This window comes from Ursus maritimus, unplaced genomic scaffold (genome assembly GCF_017311325.1).
Source record: "Ursus maritimus isolate PB19 unplaced genomic scaffold, ASM1731132v1 scaffold_12, whole genome shotgun sequence".
Lineage (NCBI taxonomy): Eukaryota > Metazoa > Chordata > Mammalia > Carnivora > Ursidae > Ursus > Ursus maritimus.
The window spans coordinates 494,134-516,450 of NW_024423564.1; the positions used below are offsets into that span (position 1 = coordinate 494,134).

Genomic DNA, 22,317 nt, shown 5'->3' on the forward strand with positions numbered 1-22,317 from the left:
TTCTTGGGGCACCATGAAGGGCAAACCTTAGAAACTAAGTTTGAGACACTTTGTGTTAGGTCTTAAACATAGGGCTTAAGAAGCATATGCATTATTCTGTACAGAGCCCCTGCTTCTCAGAGGTAGAGTGACAAATTCATAAATGTGGCACAGGGACTGTGTGTGGAGGAAAAAGGGGTAGAGGTTTAGTGGAGCCAGAAGAGGAAGAAAGAGGCAAGATTTGCTGGGAGGTGAGTACAAGAGCAATTTTTACTCCCAAATGTGCCTGGACCTAAATGGATTACGGGAGTGGTGAGTAGGAATTATGTATTTTCAAAATATGTCTATTTTTTCTTATTTTGTTTTATTAATTTGATTGTTTGCTTTTCGTTTTCATGTGTATGTATAGTGGAGGAGGAACGATATTTGGTGGGTAGGTTAAGAACAGCAGAATGAGTACACAGAGGAAGGGGAACATGGAGGGAGGGGTTGAGGCCCCGAAAGTGACCAGAAACTCAACATTTATGTTTACAAAAAGACACCAAACAGTTATAGCAATCTGCTTCAGGGCCTGGATGTAGTATAAAACAGAGTGGGAAGCATTTGTCCTTAATGCTATACCTCCATTCACCCCAATTTAGGCTAGAGTGCCCCTCTGGGCCCTGAGGTTCCAAGACCAGTGCCTGCAGAGGACAGGTTAGAGGAATCAATGGCAACCTAAGAAGGAAACAGTCCTTCCAGCATCAGACGCTGAGCAGATTCCTGGTTTTACTGTTTCACGTCAGTCAGACAGCACTGTGTAAGAAGGTATGACATGGAATTGCTAAAGGCTTTGACATGGGGATAGAATCCATGGCCAGTGCACAGGGATGCAGGAGAGGTTTGGTTTCTAGCTCCCAGGGAGGCCATATTGTCTTTGCACGTTCAGACTCTTCTCTGGGACCTCAGATTCTGAGGCAGGCCTAGGAGAAGAAAGATGATGTTCTCAGCAGTCTGTGCTTCCAAGTCTGCTCTTCTTGCCTTGGGGTCCACGTCAGCAGCAGCCTCCAGACGACTGACTGCTGCCCCCTCCACAGCACCTGGAGCCCCCCCGGGGGCTGGCTGCAGCAGCCAGAGCGCTGGTGTCTGTGCCGGTGGGACCTGCGTGGCCTGTGGTGGCTCCACCCCCAGAGCTGGAGCCGCAGCAGCCCCCACAGCTGACACTGCAGCAGGAGGAGACTGGGGGGCACTTTGGGGGACACTTGAGGGGGCACTTGGGGGCAGGACACTTGGGAGGGGGCTGGCACTGCTGCTGGCTCTGCTGGCAGGACATCTCAGCTAGCAGGGTCAGGTGCTGAGGGAGAGAGTCACAGAGAGAGTCAGACCCGGGACACAGAGTGCCACCCCCTCTTCCTGTTCTCAGCATCATTTTACTCTATATTTAAGTAACCTATTTAGGATCAGTCAGAGGAAACAAATCCCTGACACTTTTTGTCACTTCTAATACCCAATCAACCACTCTCACAGCACTCAAAGTAGGAAGGGATCATCGTTTGGTTTACCAATTAGAGATCTGAGACCAAAAGCTGTTTTGAAAAAGAAAAATAATTTTGGGGGGGGGCACCCAGGTGGCTCAGTTGGTAAACCATTTGACTTCAGGGGCGCCTGGGTGGTGCAGTCGTTGGGCATCTGCCTTCGGCTCAGGGCGTGATCTCGGCGTTCTGGGATCGAGCCCCACATCAGGCTCCTCTGCTGGGAGCCTGCTTCTACCTCTCCCATTCCCCCTGCTGGTGTTCCCTCTCTCGCTGGCTGTGTCTTTCTGTCAAATAAATAAATAAAATCTTTAAAAAAAACAACAACAACAACAAAAACCCATTTGACTTCAGCTCAGGTCATGATCTCCAGGTCCTGGGATCCCCAGGTCAGGCTCCCTGTTAAGCGGGGAGTCTGCTTTTCCCTCTGACCCCCCACCCTACTCATGTCCTCTCTCCCTCTCTCAAATAAATAAATAAATAAAATTTTAAAAAAAGAAAAAAGAATTTAAATTTATGTGGCCCAAATACTCAAATTGTCCCATAGAGATGAGTTTAGAACTGAAATAGGGATGCCTCGGTGGCTCTGTTGGTTAAGCCTTTGGCTTTTGATTTCATTTCAGGTCACATTCTCAGGGTTATGAGATCAAGTCCCACATCAACTCCATACTGGGAGTGGACCTGCTTAAGATTCCCTCTCTGCCCCTCCCTTCCCCACCTCTCTTTCTTTCTCTCTCTCCCTCATTTCAAATAAATAAGTAAATAAATAAATAAACTGACTGACCCACTGACTGACTGAAATATTTTCTTTACAAAAAAAAAATGTCCTGTTAAAATAACACCCTAAGTAGTTCCATATTTTAGACACTTATGGTCAGAATGCAAAGGGCCGTGATTTCCTGGTTGGCTCACTTCATTAGCTAGGACGCTGAGTGGTCCTTCTCAGGCAGACCACAGCCTGATGCTCTGATGTTCTTTGGAAACCACCTCTTACACCAATACACTGGTGTAGAGATTATTAAACATCTAGTGCTTTTCCAATTCTGGAGTTTTTAAAATGCATTCCTAGGCCCCGGCCCATACACACCATCTATAAAATGCCCCAATCTTCTCCCATTTTGAGAAGTGCTGTCCCAAAATCACACCTTGAGGATACCGTGGTACCTCCAAGGTCAGCGCCCTTCCTGAAGCCTCTTGTAGAGTGCCTGACTGCCAGTGCTTTCCTTCGTCATCTCGGCGGTTGCACACAGCTAGAGATCAGCGCAGACCTGGCCATACTAAATGGCGCTGTCTCCCCCTCCGTCCAGATCCCACTCTTGCTCCCGTTCCAAGCTCTGTCCTTCAGGGCTTTGTCTCTCCCTAATAGTATGGACACCAGGCCCCAGGCCCCACCCACTTGGCTTCCTTTTCTAATCTGAATGTCCTTCTGTAAAATGTGCTTCTCCTTGTCCTAGGGGACACTTACCAGTACACAGGCAGCACTAGGTCATCACCACCTAGGGAGAGGAGTGCATGGAGTGGTGCTAGTCATGAGACCTTTTCACCTGGCCTTGGGTTCTGCTCCCAGCCTGTGAGAATGGACCTGGGCATGAGGAGACCGGCTCCTGTGATAGGTGGTGACTGGCAGCTCCTCCCTATCTCCCCACAGGGCCCAGGACATCGCCACCATCAGTGCCACTTCATTCTCCTTACAGCCACCTGTCCCTCACACATCCTTCTTAGAGTCTGGTCCCCCAGCCCCTCTGTGCTAATGCCCTGACAGCCTGCTTTGAATGAAGACCCCCAGAAACAGCTACGTGTCTCTGCTTGTGTCCCTGCCACCCTGGCAGATCCTGTGTGTGTGTATGTGTGTGTGTGTGTGTGGTGTATGCATGGGCGTGTGCATGTGTATGCATGTGTGTGCACGTCCGCACCATCACAGTTAAAAGTCTAGATTAGAAGTGAATGAGATCCACCTGGGACGCAATCCTGGTCCTGCCACTTACTAGCCATGGGATCGCGTGAAAATCACCTAACTTTTCTCGTTCTCGGTTTCCTCAACTTTAAAACAGGCGATAAAAATTACTCTCGATGGTGTCATGAGGGTCAGTAGAATCATGGAAGGGAAACACAGTGGAGCCTCAGATGTGAACTCTCTATCCAATGATAATTAAAAAGGAATGGATTGTTTTCAGATCACAGCTATTTTCCAGGTGAGCCGCATCTGACTTTTTAAACGACCATTTTTTTCCACGGAGGTCTTTCATACATTTTCATATAAGAATATCCCTGTGGGGGAGCCAGGGAGAAAGGCTGCACTGCCTTGCATGGGACAATGAGAGCCTGTTTTCCAGGGATCTTATAGGCAGGAGGAGGGGGAGCCCGTGGATGAGAAAGCAGGAAGGGGAAGAGGCAGTGAGAGGGTTCTAGGCTGGGGTGTGGGTGTATGTGGGGGAGGACCCCACAGGCAGGAGACCCTGGGGCTGAGGAGGCGGGAAGACCTTACAGAACAGAAGGGCTTGGGATTCAGTAAGAACCTCCAGTGTCGCTGCTTTGCTTCCACGTGGACATGAGGTTCTTTGAAGGACTTTTGGGGAATATTTTTAGGGGAGTATAATAAAGATTAATGTCAATGTGGCATATAGCAGGTGTTCCTTCCATGTCTGGAGGGCAATATATTTTAAAAATAAGCAAATTAATTAAAGACAAATTAGACCTGAGTAATTATGAGAAGAAAGTGCTCCCCCAGAAGTGTCCAAAAATAGTATTCCAGGGCCTGAGAAGACAACGTGACTCCAGTAGATATCTATAGCTGGGTCATAACAGGCAAGAGAACCAATAGCTGGTGAAATGTACGTGTGTACATGACTGTGGATATAGTAGACCATTTAACTGATGTGTAGTGTTACATATGTGGATAATTATACATATTACGTAGACATAGATGAGGATGTAGATATAAGCACAGATACAGATATGCATGTAGGTGTAGACACAGACACAGGTACAGATATAAGGAGAGAGAGAGAGAGAGAGAGAGAGTCCACCTTGTCTGTTACTCTCGCCATCAGATATCTCAAAGACCGTGGCCTTGCCGGGCCGCCCCACTGCGTCTCATCTGCCATGGTTTCTCCTTCATGCTACCCTTCACTGGGGTGCACACATGTTTTCTCCACCATCTCCCACTCCAGAAATCATTACCCCTGACCTTAAGGAAGCCTCATCGGGGCTCCAGTATGTTCAGGATCAAGGCTGGCATTTTTAGGGACAGTCAAGGCTCCAGTAGATTGACTCTGTGCAACTATTCCAGTTCCTGTTGGCTTCCCAAGAAGAACTGGCACACTACATGTCTCTCCTAACCGACTCTCATGGTTTCTATTCCATGATATTTTCCTTTCTGAGTCCCACTTGCTCAGTATCCTATGTAACATTATCTTACAAAGGCGATTTTAACAAACCCTTTAACAACACACCTGTGACTCATATTTCTCATTCCCCTTCAGCAACTAGTACATGCTCACGCTAGCGGGTGGTTAACAGACTCTTAAAACCCTTCCCATTAGCATTACACTGACTTGGCAGTTTGCAAGCAACTATTCCCTATGACTCCCGGTCACCCTCATGAGAGACCACACTCCAAGACAGTGAGGTGTGATGGCCACACCCCTCTTCAGAAGTCAGCCACTGTCTCACCAGCCATGACATTTGTTCAAGTTGTTCCAGTGGGCTTCCTTGGGGAGTGGCCAGGATATCCATGCCTTGGCTCACATGGGATCTCAGCTCCTGATTCTTAGAATGATGGGGTAAGGAGGTCATCTGGTCCATGCCTCTGCCTCCAGGCAGGGCAGCACTCAAACTATCCATCTGCTCGGACTTAGTGATGAGTCAGCCACACGGCTGCAACCATATCCTTGGACTGACACTTTGGCTTTGGGTATTAGCTATCAGTGGCTTTGGGACCATTCAGTAAACATGTTTGACTACTGGAGGCCTTCTGAGGTCACCTATTCACCCAAGGGATCTGCCTCTTACATGGTCATTCTCTCATCTCTCAGGGGAGCTGGAGGGCACTGCTGAGATCATATGGGAAGCAATTCAGACTGAACTAATTTTCCTTTGTGCCTTCCACTCTGCTCCCTTCTGAGCTACAAAGAGCACTTAACAAATTGCAGTTTTCTTCATCTCTGAAATTATTCTAAAATCAATAGAAAATATAGATGATTGTTGCTTAATTATTAATGGGGGAAGGTGTAATAAGAACGGCACAAAACCCATAACATATACAGAAAAGAGCTGATCAATTAAATAACAGAAAAATATAAGTTTTGTAGCAACATAAAGTATCATATATAAGGTAAAGCGACAAATAACGACAGAACAATACAACACATATGCCTGTAAGGAGTTGATAGCCCCAATATATACATACATGAAGTTCAAAAGTAAATAAACACACACAACGAAATGAGTAAAGGACACAAAGCCCTTTCTTAATCCCTCCCTCGCCCCACCTCATCATTTCCCTCACACACACACATATCCACACATGTTGTGTTAGTCCGAGACTTCAGACAAACAGAACCAATAAGATGTGTACACATATACAGAGAGATTTATCTTAAGGAATTGGCCCACACAGCTGTGGGGCTGGAAGTTTGAAAACTGCAGAGCAGGCTGGCAGGCTAGAGCCCCAGGGAATGTTGATGGTACAGCCGCCAGTCTGAAGGCAACCTACAGGCAGAATTCCTTTTACTTGGGCGGCCCTCAGTCTTTTTCCTAAATCTTTCTACTGACTGCTTGAGGTCCATCCAGCGTTATGGAGGGTAATCTGTTTTCTCAAAGTCAACTGATTTAAACAGTTAATCACATCTAAAAAAAAGAATACCTTCACACCAACATCTACATTGAGTGTTTGATTTAAAATCTGGTGCCATGGCCTAGCCAAGATCACACATAAAATTAACCATCACAGTTCACCCCTTGTCAGCTTGGTACCCATATACATCCATCTCCTTAACAATTTTAACCTCCAAAAAAAGAAACAATGACAAGGCCGTACTGCCAGCTAACATGATGCAGTTAGACTCTATACAGCAGATAATGCAAAAACCCTTTCTCGAAAAGGATGTAAAGTCCTTGAATGATGTTGACTCGTCTCCTTGATATCCTTTAACTTCTATTATGTAATGTTGAACAATACTGAAATACATCAGTCAATACATCTTATGTTATGTGATAAGGGGATAAGAATGGGAGGAAACCAAAGGTACTTCACACACACACACACACACACTCACAACAAAGTAAGGAAGTAAACATGCTCAGAGTAAGAAATGCCCGTAATTCTGGCCATGGTTCTTTTTAGCTGGCGAGGTGACCCAATATTCATTCCTGACGGGTCTGGGCCATGAATAGTACTGTCTGAATTGGGCTCTTTGTAGTTTCATGGACTTTAATCAAAGGGCATGGCGGAACTAAGAGTCACCCTAAGGATCTCCCGTATTCCACACACATACTCTTCTTTACCTCCACTGTGAGTAGCAGTTTAATTTCTCTGTGGTAATCAGGATCAATCACCCCACTGAGCTCAGTAACTACCTTCCTTGCCTGTTGATTCAGAGTCATGAGGAGGCCAAAGTAGCCAAGTGGCAGTCTTAACTGCCAGTTCCATGGAATCATTGTGTCTCCTGGTGCCTTCTCCTATTCTGGACCCCATTCAAAGCTAGCAGATTTGGGGTTACTCAGTAAGTGGGCTAGAGTAGCACTGCCAAATGCAGAATATGTTACCTCCAAATCAAAGAGGCACACTAGGTGTTGTGCCTCATTTTTGTTGTAGGGGGGCCAGATGCGACTACTTCGTTTCACTTTAGAAGGGCTATCTCAACATGCCCTGTACCACTGGACCCCTAGAAGTTCCACCGAGGTAGAAGGCCCCTGAGTTTTTGTCTGACGTATTTCCTACCCTCTGACATACAAATGCCTTGCCAGTCAGTCTAGAGTAGTTGCGACTTCTTACTTGTTAGGTACTATTAGCATAATATCATTGACGCAATGGACCAGTGTGATGACTTGTCAAAGGGAAGGACAGTCAAGATTCCTGAGAACTAAATTATGACATAGGGTAGCAGAATTGTCCTACTCCTGAGGAAAGACAGTAAAGGCATATTGCTGGCCTTTCCAAGGGAAAATAAACTGCTTCTGGTGGTCTTTACTAACAGATATGAAGGAAAAAAAAAAAAAAACCCAAACAAACCAGAAACCAAACATTTTCCAGATCACTGGCTGCATGTCAGTTACCAGGGGATGTGCTAACTTGCTCAAGTAACAAAACCACATCTGGTACAGCAGCTACAAGTACGTCACCACTGGCTTCAGCTTACAATAACCCACCGTCATTCTCTAAGACCTATCTGTTTTCTGGCGCTAGGCAAGTTAAATAGGGGTGTGGTGGGAATCACCACCCCTGCATCCTTCAGATCATTCATGGTATCACTAATCCCTGCAATCCCTTCAGAGATGTGGTGTTGCTTTTGATTTATTATTTTCCTAGGTAGAGATAACTCTAATGGCTCCTACTTGACCTCTCCATTATAATGCCCTCACTCCACTGATCAGAACCAATGTGGGATGTTTGCCAGTTGTTGCATATGTCTGTTCCAATCATACATTCTAGAACCAGGGAAACAAACACAGGGTGGGTTCAGGACCCACTGAGCCTACTGTGAGATGAAAGAACTGACCTAAAACTCCATTGATCACCCAACCTCCATTAGCTCCTATCCCACCAAATAAGAACCACAGAGGACCAAAGAAATGTTTTGAGTCTCCTGGAATTAGTGTCAATCCAGAGCCAGTGTCAGTTGGCCCCGAAGTCTGATTATTTTCTTTTCCCAGTGCACAATTACCCTGGTAAAGTGCCGTAGGTCCCTTTGGGGAAGGCTGGTGGAAAGATTAATAGTATAACTCTTTGGCAGAGTTCAAGGTTCTTCCTCAAGAGGACCCATCCTCCCCTTCATTCGAGGGGTTCCATGTCTATAAACTAGCTCAAAGTTGGGAATCCATTGAGGGAGCATTATTCTCTCTTCTATGGTTCAGAGTTTTGTTCACTTGACTTAGAATTTTTCCTCTTATACATATCAAGTAAGAATGTAGTAGACTTCGTCAATTCACTTCCAAACCACCATGATGAACTAGCCAGAGCCACAGCCCTCTGTGAGTCAGAATGTTCGGATCACTGCTTTGACTCTGCTGTCCACGATAGTAGCCACACCCACTCTGCCTTTGGTGCCTAAGAGCTGCCAATGGTATCCAATCATCCCTATTGCATTTAGGTTTCCCAATTCAGTGGCATCAGATTCCACTGTAACTTCTAACCTAGAGAGAAGAACAATCACATAGCTCTTCAAGGATGCTGTGGTCTCCTCAAATTTATTTCTCGTAGTCGTGAAAGATAACTTTCATGGGCCCTTCCAGAGGAGATGAGCAGATCTCAACTGATAACTCCACTCTAACATTCCAGCAAGCCTTTGGACCCCTTCCTCTATATTATACCAAGGAAGTCCTGACATTTCATCCTCATGTAGTGTTAGCCACCTTTTGGTCCATGTTTCAGCCAACCAACCCAACAAACTGTTAGAGCCCTGTCTAACCTCACACCCCCACCCCCGCCACCACCACCACCACCACCACCACCACCACCACCACACTATAGCATTAAGTCTAGAATATCTGCTTGGCAGACCTGTATGAATAAATTCAGCCTGATCTAACTTTATGTCCCTCCCACAATTATCTGCGTACTCCTTAATATCCATCCCACACATATTCCCTGGGTTTATATCTGTATAAGTTAGAAAAATCGAGAGTTCTTTTAGTGTAGTGTACTCTGTTTATGGGTCACACTTTCTACATCACCTTTGGGGCCTACTGGGACTTGAGTCGAGGTGCATGTGTAGAAGCAAAGAGAGATGGTGGGATGGGTCTCGAGGAGAACCAATGGTGCACTGCAAGGCAACCACTTCCAGGAGGCCTCTCAGCTTCCTCAGGAAATGCATGGTTAACTTCCTCAGAGGGGGATGAAAAGGCTGCTTCTACTGGCAAAAACACAACTTGGTGGATGGAATTTAGAAACTCAACGTCTCAACTTTATCAGGAACTTCCCAAATGTCTCGATTCCAATTTTCAGGACCCCAGCGGTGAGACAACTAGATATCATGCAGGCGTGGTATCAGCTCCCCAGAAGGATACTCCTTGCAAAAATGCACCACTGAACCTAGTCAGGAAGAAACATCAAACAAACCCAAACTTGATAAGCATTCTACAAAAACCAACACTGTTTAAAATCTTCAAATCATAAGAGAACAAAAAGCCTGGACTGTCACAGATAGGGAGGAGACGAAGAGAATCCTGGCAACTAAAGGCAATGTTTGTTCCTGGATTGGATTCTGAACCAATAAAAACTCTGTTTTGTCTTAAGGACCACTAATGTGGTGCAAGTGGCAAATCTGAGTAAGTTCTGTAGACACTGAGGCCTCAGGGGAAGCAGGAGTTGAGGACAGAGTATGAAAAAGATAATGTAGGAATAAAAAGAAAACAACAATCAAGGCAAGAGGGAATGAAGATTTCTAGTTTTATTGTTCCACATCAGGCTGGGTTTACAGCAAGGATGTAGGGTCTGCCCTTGGGTTCCCAGGCAGCCACACACATAGGGGAGGAGGTGAGGAAATGGGTTTGGGGAGGGGTTGTGGCTCCTGGACACCAGGGCACAGGGATCCTCTGGGCCAGTGCTCAAGGCTGTACTCAGACCCTCGGCCACATGGGCATGGCCCAGCAGGGAGGAGCAGGAACCGGAGGAAGGACTCGGCCACTCACTGTCCCCAAGCATGCTCTTCTTGCTTCAGGGTCCACGTCAGCAGCAGCCTCCAGACGACTGACTGCTGCCCCTCCACAGCACCCGGAGCCCCCGAGGGCTGGCTGCAGCAGCCAGAGCTCTGGTGTCTGTGACGGTGGGACCTGCGTGGCCTGGTGGCTCAGGCAGCAGCCCCCACCCCCAGAGCTGCAGCAGCCGCCACCCCCAGAGCTGGAGCCGCAGCAGCCCCCAGAGCTGACACTGCAGCAGGAAGAGACTGGGGGGCACTTTGGGGGACACTTGGGGGGGCATTTGGGGGCAGGACACTTGGGAGGGGGCTGGCACTGCTGCTGGTTCTGCTGGCAGGACATCTCGGCTGGTGGGGTCAGGAGCTGAGGGAGAGAGTCACACAGTCAGACCCAGGACACAGAGCCTCCCCCACCCCACCCCTTCCTGTCCTCAATATCATTTCTAGCACCTTTATTTGATGAACTGTCTAAATGGAGTCCTTGGTAATTCCACAGAGAAACTTAACGTTATTTCTGATAGTTTCCCAAATGCTCTCATATCATCTCAGAAGTGCTTCATCTGTTACATAATTAGAGAACTGAAGCCAAAATATGTTAAGAAAAAAAAGTGCTCAAAATTCTACAGCAAATATCACAGAAATAGTTAATCGAGGTAGCAGTTTAGAAATGAAATTTTTTTCTTTAGGGAAAACACTCATTCCCTCTTGGAGAACTTTCTAGGTAGCCTTGTCCTGTAGGGACATAGAAGTTCACACCCGCAAAGGACATTGGAGATTGGCTGGAAGAATGAGCTGAGGGGGATAATTTCCTGTAAGCTGGGACTTGCACCAGGTCCCTGACTGGGCCCGGTGCTCTGGCATCTTGCAGACACTCACCTCAAACTAACACCTCAGCATCAAGATTTGAGTTGTTCCTACTCAACTCTGAAGTCCTTTTTTCTGAGTGCTTAAAATAAGTCAGTCAGCTGTGATTTCCTCTCTGCTGGCTGAGTGTCACTGTTCCCATCTTTACTTTTCCCTGGAGGGACAGTTATGCTTTCAAAGATAAACCTCCCTTTTGACAACAGTTATGAGTTGGTACGGTGGTCAGTGTTGCAAATCCTTCCAACCAGAGACCAACAACTACAGATCAGTTTGGCTTTTTGGAGTACGGTCACACTCACAGTTCCTTCTGCTCATGTTCCCAGCCCTCCTTGCTCCTTGCCCCTCCCTCAGTGTCCCTGCGACTTGTTCCTTGCTAATATGAACCCAACCTCATCTTCTTCTCACTGCCACCCACTACACACACACACACACACACACACACACACACACACACACACACTGCAAAGGGCCTGCCCACCTCCCCCCCTGCTCTGGTCTGAGCTTCCTCTGTGTAAGGCTCTGCTCTCAGTCCCAGGGGACACTTACCAGTGTACAGGCAACACTGGGTCTGTCAGCACCTCAGGAGAGGAGTATATGGAGGTGCGCTCACTCTGAGGCCTTTTATCTTGGCCTTGGGCTCTGCCCTCAGCCTGTGAGACAGGACCTGGGCATGAGCGGACTGCCTCCTGCCACCCACATGGTCCTGTGACCTGTGACCGCTGGCAACTGGCAGCTTCTTCCTGCCTCTTTCCAGGGGCCCAGGGCAGCTGCTCCCATCTAGTAATAGGAGTGCTTAGAAAAAGTGGCAGGGGAGAAAAACTGTAATCATCCCGGACTTAATCTCCCACTGTCCCTGCAGGATCTGCCTGGCTCAGCTTTTGAGCTTGAGTTCCCAACGTCTCTTTTCCTCCCTCCCAAATTCAATCTGGTTTAAACCAAGTTTCATAGACTCCTCCAAGCCTTTATTACCTTATATGTGAGTGCGTGAGTGTGTGTGTGTGTGTGTGTGCACATGCACATATGTGTGTGTTCCTTAGCAATGAAGAAACTACTTGAGGAGTCAGACCCAAGATAGAATCCTGGTTCTGCCACCTATTAGCTCAGTGACCTTGTCAAAAATACCTCATCTTTCTTGTTCTCATTTTTGTCCATCTACAATAGAGATAATATAAAAATAACTCTCGGGGTGTATGTGAGTGTGAGAGTCAGTGAGCTAAGGGAAATAAAATCTAGTAGAGAGTTCATAACATGCTATATTCTCTAAACAAATGCCAACACATTCATTTTTTTTTAATTACAACCTTTTTCTCAGGAGAGTGAATATGTTTAGAAAATATAAGACCCTTCTGTTTTATTGAGATTATTGATAGGTCTTAATAAAACAATGTGAACCAGGAATAAAGTTTTATAGAGGAGGGAGAGAGGGAAGACCCGACCAGTGAGACTGGGAATTCAGATTTTCCAGGGTCATGTGGGAAGGCTCAAGTGAAATCCACAGAAGAGAAAGAGGAGACGCAACAAGGAAACAGTGGGACTGTGTAAGGGTAGGCACTGCCCAGCATAAAACAGCCAAGGCAAAGACATCCCTCGTAGAGTGGAGGCCAGAGGATATCTAAGAACAGGAGTAATTAATACATCATATGACTTTTTTGTCTGTTTCTGTTTTATAAGCTTCTCCCAACTCCTAGTCTCTTAGTGCCTCAATTCAGTTATATGAACACAGGCTTTTCTTAAAATTAATATTGGTATTTTCACATTTTTAGGGGATAAAGGAAATGGCCAGAGTTAACATCTGGGTTGATAGTAAGTCAGAAACAAGAGCCCCATCTATGGCAGTGCAAGGTTATTAAACAACTAAACCATTTATCAGATGAAGGAGAATCAGAGCTAGGGAGACTGTATGAAGAGAGTCTACTGCCCTCCAGGATTGGGAAGAACTCTGGGATTTCCTAGACCATGAATGGATGCTAATTCCATAATATCTAGGTCATTTGGTGTGGTATGAACCCTACTAATATGTGGTTGAGTTGTGTGTGTGCGTGTGTGTCCACATGTACTTCTACTTAGAGATATTACAGAGACTATGAGAGAGGCGACATTTGTGACTATGTGTAGGTGGGTGTGCACAAATACACATGTGTATATCTCACCATGTTCCTTTCAGCATCTGGTCTCCCCTGGTGTCCAGCCTTCCCTGAATTGCTCTGCCTCTTGCCTGCCATGTTTCCCTTTTGTTCTATTCCTCCATAGGTTTCAATTCCTCATTGATTTCTATTCCTCATTGGGTTCTACCCCTCTCCCTCAGGGATAATTGTCCCAGACCATTGAGGATGTCTCTTCTTGGAGTCCCCTGGGTCCATGATGAGCTCCAATCTCTACTGACTGATGGTTGAGGCCTTTTCAATAGTACTCTTGCTACATCTCCAGTTTAGGCTTTGCTATCTCCCTTTAGAAATGCTCTTTAAGCACATAACACCCAGTGCTCCTTGCAATATGTGCCCTCCTTAATACCCATCACTGGGCTAGCCCATTCCCCCACCCTCCTCCCCTTTGAAACTCTCAGTTCGTTTCCCGGTTAGTTATATGCAAACAATGAATCATGGAACACTATCAAAAACTAATGAAGTACTGTATGGTGACTAACATAACATAATAAAAATATTAAATAAATAAATAAATAAATAAATAAATAAATAAATATTAAAAAAGAAATGTTCTTAAGCTAAAATGGCTTATTTTTTCTACTTTGAATTTATCTTCCTTGTCAACCTTCCATGATTTATTCCATGATCTATGCATTTCTAAAACTGTGTTGTTGAAATGTAACTTGCTGTGATATCCTCCTGTATGAGTGTTTTCTCTCAAATATGCTTATAATAAACTCTCCTGAATCCCCAGCTTGGGTCTTATAATTCTATGTCCCCCATCAGCTCTAATACAACAGTATGCATTCAATGGACATTGAGTTTAAAAATTTATTCATTAATACTAGTATTAACTTTACTTTGATTGTGACTTTAGCCATTATCATCAGAATTCTCACTCTGAGATATTCACATTAGTGTGTCCTAGCCTTGTCACCCTGCAAAAATCAGCCAGTGAATTATCTGGGTGTAGCTCATATTGTTTCAAAGAATGTATTTAATGTGAGTGTAGTCAAGATATTGATTGCTGGTTCATATAGGGAGTTCTGATTCAGGAGCCCAGATCATCCATTCCAAGCATGATGAGACTTAGAAGCTATTCTGTCCATGTCCTGACTCCACAAAGATCAGTATCCAAAACATCAATCAATCTGACTTGGGCTTAGGTGACAAGATAGCAGTATGATGTAACATTGAGGACTGACACTGGATCTCAAGGGTTTGGGTATCATTTTAATAAAAGCAACGTGTTCTAGCAAAGGATGAGTTTTCTGTGACAGTATGTTTCTTATGTTGTCAGGCTCTCATAATCTCGGGAGATAGGAAGGAAGAATGCTGAGAACTGGTAAGAATTAATTTCAGACTCAGTGTCCCTAAGCCAGTAACTACCAGTCTCTCTAGTAGCAACAATAAATCAATACTCCAAAATTACTAGACTATGCTCTTAATTGTTCCTTTACAAGTAAATATTATAAATATTTTAAGCATGGCAAAAAATACTTACAAATTTCACCACTTAAAAAAATTCTGTATGACAGAACACATAACTTTTTTAAAAGATGGAAAAATTAACCAAGTAAGGAAAAATAAAATGCATAGGTCAGTAATAGAATTAAAATTCATAATAAACAGTAAGTTCTTACAATTTTATAGAAAATAAAACTATCTACAAAGCTATAGGCAAAGCACATGAACAAATAGCTTAGGAAGAAATATAAGTGACTGATAGATTTTGAAATGTATTGTTTTATGTTTGTGCATGCAAATAACCAAAGAACTACATATAAAACAACGATGACTTTTCAGGAATGAGTTCTATTAGATTTATTCCTTTATACTGAACTGGAAAAAACTTAAGATGGAAAACAAAGCTCAGTATTGTTGAAGGTGATCAGAAATGGGTCTTAGTGGTGTTGGAAATATAAATTGCCATAACCATCTGGGTGGAAATTTGGCAATTTGTTATTCAATACATAATTGTTATGTACACAAATTAAAATTTAAAATGAGCATACTCTAAAAATGAGCATAATTGCTTTTATATAGCAATTGAGCTTCTAAAGACTATAACCCAAGGAGAAAGAACAGATTTAATAAAGAAAATCAAGTGCATAAGAATGATTACCATAAGAAATAAAAAATAATAGTAAGAGTTAGAAAAGTTGCAAGATATAAGATCAGAACACAGAATAAATTAGATTTATATTTACCAGAAATAAATAATTCAAAATTAAAATTTTAAAAGTTACTATTTAAAATAGCAAAAATTATAATGTCTAAATATTAATGTAAAATATTTTTGATAAAATGAGGAGACTTTACTGAAAGGCATTGCAGAATACCAAAAGAGAGATATACCATATTCATGGATGGTTCAAAAGGAAAATTATGAAAAAACCTTACAATTCTTCATTTATAAATGCATATATTTAGAGATATTTCTATAAAATTTCTAAAGATATTTTCTTTTTCTTTATTTTCATTTGTGACAAATGACAATCTGCCTCTAAATTTTATATAAAAGCGCAAAAGTCTAGTAATCACCAGGACAATATCAAGGGGGGAACAAAGTTATGGAACCTATGTGATTTCACAGTTGATTACATACCTATGGTAATTGAGGCAGCAGGATATTCTCATTGCGATAAACAAATTGGCAATGAAAAGAATAATCAGGCCAGTTACAGAGCTGGACAAATGTGGAAACTCAGTTATGACTGAGGAGGTATTCCAAATTTGTGGAGAAAATAAAATATTTGATCATGATAGAGATAGCTCTTCACTTAATATAGAGCTATATGAAAAATAAAATACCTGCTCATCAAATGACACCATTAAAAAGCAAGCAAGAAGAAAGATGTTCACAACTCATTTAATAATACTGCACTAAAAACTAGATTATGTGAAGAATTTACAGATCCTAACAAAAAAGGACAAATAGAATTTTTTTTTAAAGAACAGATATTTCACAGAAAAGGAAACCAAAATGACCAATGAACATAAAAAGATGCAAATGATCATTATTAAGCAGGAAACACATAGTAAAAGCACAAGGGTACATCAATTAACATACATCGAATGGCAGTTATTTAAGTTTAGTAACAATGTACAGAAAGAGCGATTCTTATAAACCATAAATGGAAGCAGAAATTGACAGAAGTAAATTGGAGGGATGGGTATGATAGAAAATTCAACAGTTCCACTTAGAGATGATTAACGTGGAGAGTCTCTCCAACACATATACAAGACACAGGCACACAAATCCCCATAGCTGCAATATTGACACAGAAAATTGTGCAATCAAATTAAATGCCCATTCAAAAGAGACAGGATATCAAAGTCACGCTGTGCCCATAAGATGAATACTATCAGGTTATAAAAATGAATACATGACAGCTACACAGATCGTGATTAATACACAAAAATAATGTTTAAAGAAGAGAGCAAGTTCCTGATGAGAACCTCAACTATGATGCCATTTCTATAAACTTGAAACCACACAATATAATATCAATGTGTCAGGATTACCAGCATGGAATAAAACATGAAGGAATATATTAAAACTTTCGCTTAAACCACGTTGATAGTATTCATTAAATTAACATATGGGAGTAAAGAAAGGAATTTCGGGTTGGGGGTATGGGTTCCAAGAATGAGAAGGTACAGTCTTGAGTGGCAGATGGTGGTAGGAGTTCACCCCACCCCCATTTCCAAGAACCCTTATTACTAGATGGGAGCAGCTGCCCTGGGCCCCTGGAAAGAGGCAGGAAGAAGCTGCCAGTTGCCAGCGGTCACAGGTCACAGGACCATGTGGGTGGCAGGAGGCAGTCCGCTCATGCCCAGGTCCTGTCTCACAGGCTGAGGGCAGAGCCCAAGGCCAAGATAAAAGGCCTCAGAGTGAGTGCACCTCCATATACTCCTCTCCTGAGGTGCTGACAGACCCAGTGTTGCCTGTACACTGGTAAGTGTCCCCTGGGACTGAGAGCAGAGCCTTCCACAGAGGAAGCTCAGACCAGAGCAGGGGGGGAGGTGGGCAGGCCCTTTGCAGTGTGTGTGTGTGTGTGTGTGTGTGTGTGTGTGTGTGTGTGTGTAGTGGGTGGCAGTGAGAAGAAGATGAGGTTGGGTTCATATTAGCAAGGAACAAGTCGCAGGGACACTGAGGGAGGGGCAAGGGGCAAGGAGGGCTGGGAACATGAGCAGAAGGAACTGTGAGTGTGACCGTACTCCAAAAAGCCAAACTGATCTGTAGTTGTTGGTCTCTGGTTGGAAGGATTTGCAACACTGACCACCGTACCAACTCATAACTGTTGTCAAAAGGGAGGTTTATCTTTGAAAGCATAACTGTCCCTCCAGGGAAAAGTAAAGATGGGAACAGTGACACTCAGCCAGCAGAGAGGAAATCACAGCTGACTGACTTATTTTAAGCACTCAGAAAAAAGGACTTCAGAGTTGAGTAGGAACAACTCAAATCTTGATGCTGAGGTGTTAGTTTGAGGTGAGTGTCTGCAAGATGCCAGAGCACCGGGCCCAGTCAGGGACCTGGTGCAAGTCCCAGCTTACAGGAAATTATCCCCCTCAGCTCATTCTTCCAGCCAATCTCCAATGTCCTTTGCGGGTGTGAACTTCTATGTCCCTACAGGACAAGGCTACCTAGAAAGTTCTCCAAGAGGGAATGAGTGTTTTCCCTAAAGAAAAAAATTTCATTTCTAAACTGCTACCTCGATTAACTATTTCTGTGATATTTGCTGTAGAATTTTGAGCACTTTTTTTTCTTAACATATTTTGGCTTCAGTTCTCTAATTATGTAACAGATGAAGCACTTCTGAGATGATATGAGAGCATTTGGGAAACTATCAGAAATAACGTTAAGTTTCTCTGTGGAATTACCAAGGACTCCATTTAGACAGTTCATCAAATAAAGGTGCTAGAAATGATATTGAGGACAGGAAGGGGTGGGGTGGGGGAGGCTCTGTGTCCTGGGTCTGACTGTGTGACTCTCTCCCTCAGCTCCTGACCCCACCAGCCGAGATGTCCTGCCAGCAGAACCAGCAGCAGTGCCAGCCCCCTCCCAAGTGTCCTGCCCCCAAATGCCCCCCCAAGTGTCCCCCAAAGTGCCCCCCAGTCTCTTCCTGCTGCAGTGTCAGCTCTGGGGGCTGCTGCGGCTCCAGCTCTGGGGGTGGCGGCTGCTGTAGCTCTGAGGGTGGTGGCTGCTGCCTGAGCCACCACAGGCCACGCAGGTCCCACCGTCACAGACACCAGAGCTCTGGCTGCTGCAGCCAGCCCTCGGGGGGCTCCGGGTGCTGTGGAGGGGGCAGCAGTCAGTCGTCTGGAGGCTGCTGCTGACGTGGACCCTGAAGCAAGAAGAGCATGCTTGGGGACAGTGAGTGGCCGAGTCCTTCCTCCGGTTCCTGCTCCTCCTGCTGGGCCTGCCCATGTGGCCGAGGGGTCTGAGTACAGCCTTGAGCACTGGCCCAGAGGATCCCTGTGCCCTGGTGTCCAGGAGCCACAACCCCTCCCCCAAACCCATTTCCTCACCTCCTCCCCTATGTGTGTGGCTGCCCTGGGAACCCAAAGGGCAGACCCTACATCCTTGCTGTAAACCCAGCCTGATGTGGAACAATAAAACTAGAAATCTTCATTCCCTCTTGCCTTGATTGTTGTTTTCTTTTTATTCCTACATTATCTTTTTCATACTCTGTCCTCAACTCCTGCTTCCCCTGAGGCCTCAGTGTCTACAGAACTTACTCAGATTTGCCACTTGCACCACATTAGTGGTCCTTAAGAGCAAAACGAGTTTTTATTGGTTCAGAATCCAATCCAGGAACAAACATTGCCTTTAGTTGCCAGGATTCGTTCGTCTCCTCCTATCTGTGACAGTCCAGGCTTTTTGTCTCTTATGATTTGAAGATTTTTAAACAGTGTTGGTTTTTGTAGAATGCTTATCAGTTTGGGTTTGTTTGATGTTTCTTCCTGACTAGGTTCAGTGGTGCATTTTTGCAAGGAGTATCCTTCTGGGAGCTGATACCACGCCTCGCATGATATCTAGTTGTCTCACCGCTGGGGTCCTGAAAATTGGAATCGAGACATTTGGGAAGTTCCTGATAAAGTTGAGACGTTGAGTTTCTAAATTCCATTCCACCAAGTTGTGTTTTTTGCCAGTAGAAGCAGCCTTTTCATCCCCCTCTGAGGAAGTTAACCATGCATTTCCTGAGGAAGCTGAGAGGCCTCCTGGAAGTGGTTGCCTTGCAGTGCACCATTGGTTCTCCTCGAGACCCATCCCACCATCTCTCTTTGCTTCTACACATGCACCTCGACTCAAGTCCCAGTAGGCCCCAAAAGGTGATGTAGAAAGTGTGACCCATAAACAGGTACACTACACTCCAAAAGAACTACATGATTTTTTCTAACTTATACAGATATAAACCCAGGGAATATGTGTGGGATGGATATTAAGGGTACGAGATAATTGTGGGAGGGACATAAAGTTAGATCAGGCTGAATTTATTCATACAGGTCTGCCAAGCAGATATTCTAGACTTAATGCTATAGTGTGGTGGTGGTGGTGGTGGTGGTGGTGGTGGTGGTGGTGGTGGTGGTGGTGGTGGTGGTGGTGGTGGTGGTGGTGGTGGTGGTGGTGGTGGTGGTGGTGGTGGTGGTGGTGGTGGTGGTGGTGGTGGTGGTGGTGGTGGTGGTGGTGGTGGTGGTGGTGGTGGTGGTGGTGGTGGTGGTGGTGGTGGTGGTGGTGGTGGTGGTGGTGGTGGTGGTGGTGGTGGTGGTGGTGGTGGTGGTGGTGGTGGTGGTGGTGGTGGTGGTGGTGGTGGTGGTGGTGGTGGTGGTGGTGGTGGTGGTGGTGGTGGTGGTGGTGGTGGTGGTGGTGGTGGTGGTGGTGGTGGTGGTGGTGGTGGTGGTGGTGGTGGTGGTGGTGGTGGTGGTGGTGGTGGTGGTGGTGGTGGTGGTGGTGGTGGTGGTGGTGGTGGTGGTGGTGGTGGTGGTGGTGGTGGTGGTGGTGGTGGTGGTGGTGGTGGTGGTGGTGGTGGTGGTGTTTCGGGTTGGGGTATGGGTTTCAGAATGAGAAGGTACAGTCTTGAGTGGCAGATGGTGGTAGGAGTTCACCCCACCCCCATTTCCAAAACCCTTATTACTAGATGAAAGACTAGCTACACCGGGCCCTGGAAGAGGCAGGAAGAAGCTGCCAGTTGCCAGCGGTCACAGGTCACAGGACCATGTGGGTGGCAGGAGGCAGTCCGCTCATGCCCAGGTCACAGTCTCACAGGCTGAGGGCCAGAGCCCAAGGCCAAGATAAAGGCCTCAGGCGCACCTCCATATACTCCTCTCCTGAGGTGCTGACAGACCCAGTGTTGCCTGTACACTGGTAAGTGTCCCCCTGGGACTGAGAGCAGAGAGCCTTACACAGAGGAGGCTCAGACCAGAGCAGGGGGAGGTGGGCAGGCCCTTTGCAGTGTGTGTGTGTGTGTGTGTGTGTGTGTGTGTGTGTGTGTAGTAGGTGGCAGTGAAGAAGATGAGGTTGGGTTCATATTGGCAAAGACAAGTCACTTGGGGACACTGAGGGAGGGGCAAAGGAGCAAGGAGGGCTGGGAACATGAGCAGAAGGAACTGTGAGTGTGACCGTGCTCCCAAAAGCCAAACTGATCTGTGGTTGTTGGTCTCTGGTTGGAAGGATTTTAACACTGACCACCGTACCAACTCATAACTGTTGTCAAAAGGGAGGTTTATCTTTGAAAGCATAACTGTCCCTCAGGAAAAGTAAAGATGGGAACAGTGACACTCAGCCAGCAGAGGAAATCACAGCTGACTGACTTATTTTAGCACTCAGAAAAAGGACTTCCAGAGTTGAGTAGGAACAGCTCAAATCTTGATGCTGAGGTGTTAGTTTGAGGTGAGTGTCTGCAAGATGCCAGAGCACCGGGCCCAGTCAGGGACCTGGTGAAGTCCAACTTACAGGAAGTATCCCCCTCAGCTCATTCTTCCAGCCCAATCTCCAATGTCGCTGAGGTGTGAGCTTTATGTCCCTACAGGACTAAGGCTACCTAGAAAGTTCTCCAAGAGGGAATGAGTGTTTCCCTAAAGAAAAATTTCATTTCTAAACTGCTATGCGATTGTATTTCTGTGATATTTGCTGTAGAATTTTGAGCACTTTTTTCTTAACATATTTCTGGCTTCAGTTCTCTAATTTATGTAACAGATGAAGCACTTCTGAGATGATATGAGAGCATTTGGAAACTATCAGAAATAACGTTAAGTTTCTCTGTGGAATTACCAAGGACTCCATTTAGACAGTTCATCAAATAAAGGTGCTAGAAATGATGTGAGGACAGGAAGGGGTGGGGTGAGGGGAGGGCTCTGTCCCTGGGTCTGACTGTGTGACTCTCTCCCTCGGCTCTGGCCCACCAGCCGAGATGTCCTGCCAAAACCAGAACCAGCAGCAGTGCCAGCCCCCTCCCAAGTGTCCTGCCCCAAATACCCCCAAGTGTCCCCCAAAGTGCCCCCGTCTCTTCCTGCTGCAGTGTCAGCTCTGGGGGCTGCTCTTCAAGCTCCAGCTCTGGGGTGGCGGCTGCACTGCAGCTCTGGGGGTGGGGGCTGCTGCAGCTCTGGGGTGTGGCTGCTGCCTGAAACCACCACAGGCCCACCCAGGTCCACCGTCACAGACACAGAGCTCTGGCTGCTTTGTGGCCTCGGGGGCTCCGAGGTTGCTGTGGAGGGGGCAGCAGTCAGTCGTCTGGAGAGAGCTGCTGCTAGCGTGGACCCTGAAGCAAGAAGAGCATGCTTGGGGACAGTGAGTGGCGAGTCCTTCCTCCGGTTCCTGCTCCTCCTGCTGGGCCTGCCCATGTGGCTGAGGGTGTTGGCCTTGAGCACTGGCCCAGAGGATCTGTGCCACAGGTGTCCAGGAGCCACAACCCCTCCCCCAAGCCCATTTCCTCACCTCCTCCCCTATGTGTGTGGCTG

General features: G+C 45.7%; 1 protein-coding gene across 1 annotated transcript; it reads right to left on the reverse strand.

Moving 5' to 3' along the window:
- Nucleotides 1-1,012: 1,012 nt before the first annotated feature.
- Nucleotides 1,013-10,688, reverse strand: LOC121101995 (keratin-associated protein 5-11-like). The gene is made up of 2 exons (XM_040626709.1): nt 10,341-10,688; nt 1,013-1,312 (listed from the first exon to the last, which is right to left on the reverse strand). Exons 1-2 carry the CDS (start codon nt 10,686-10,688, stop codon nt 1,013-1,015), a joined length of 648 nt encoding a protein of 215 aa, XP_040482643.1.
- Nucleotides 10,689-22,317: the final 11,629 nt, after the last annotated feature.

Coding starts and splice junctions, on each gene's coding strand:
- LOC121101995 (XM_040626709.1), bottom strand. CDS start 10,688: ATGTCCTGCCAGCAGAACCAGCAGCAGTGCCAGCCCCCTCCCAAGTGT. Junction 1,313..10,340: donor GAAGAGCATGCTTGGGGACA/GTGAGTGGCCGA, acceptor TCTCTCCCTCAG/CACCTGACCCTGCTAGCTGA.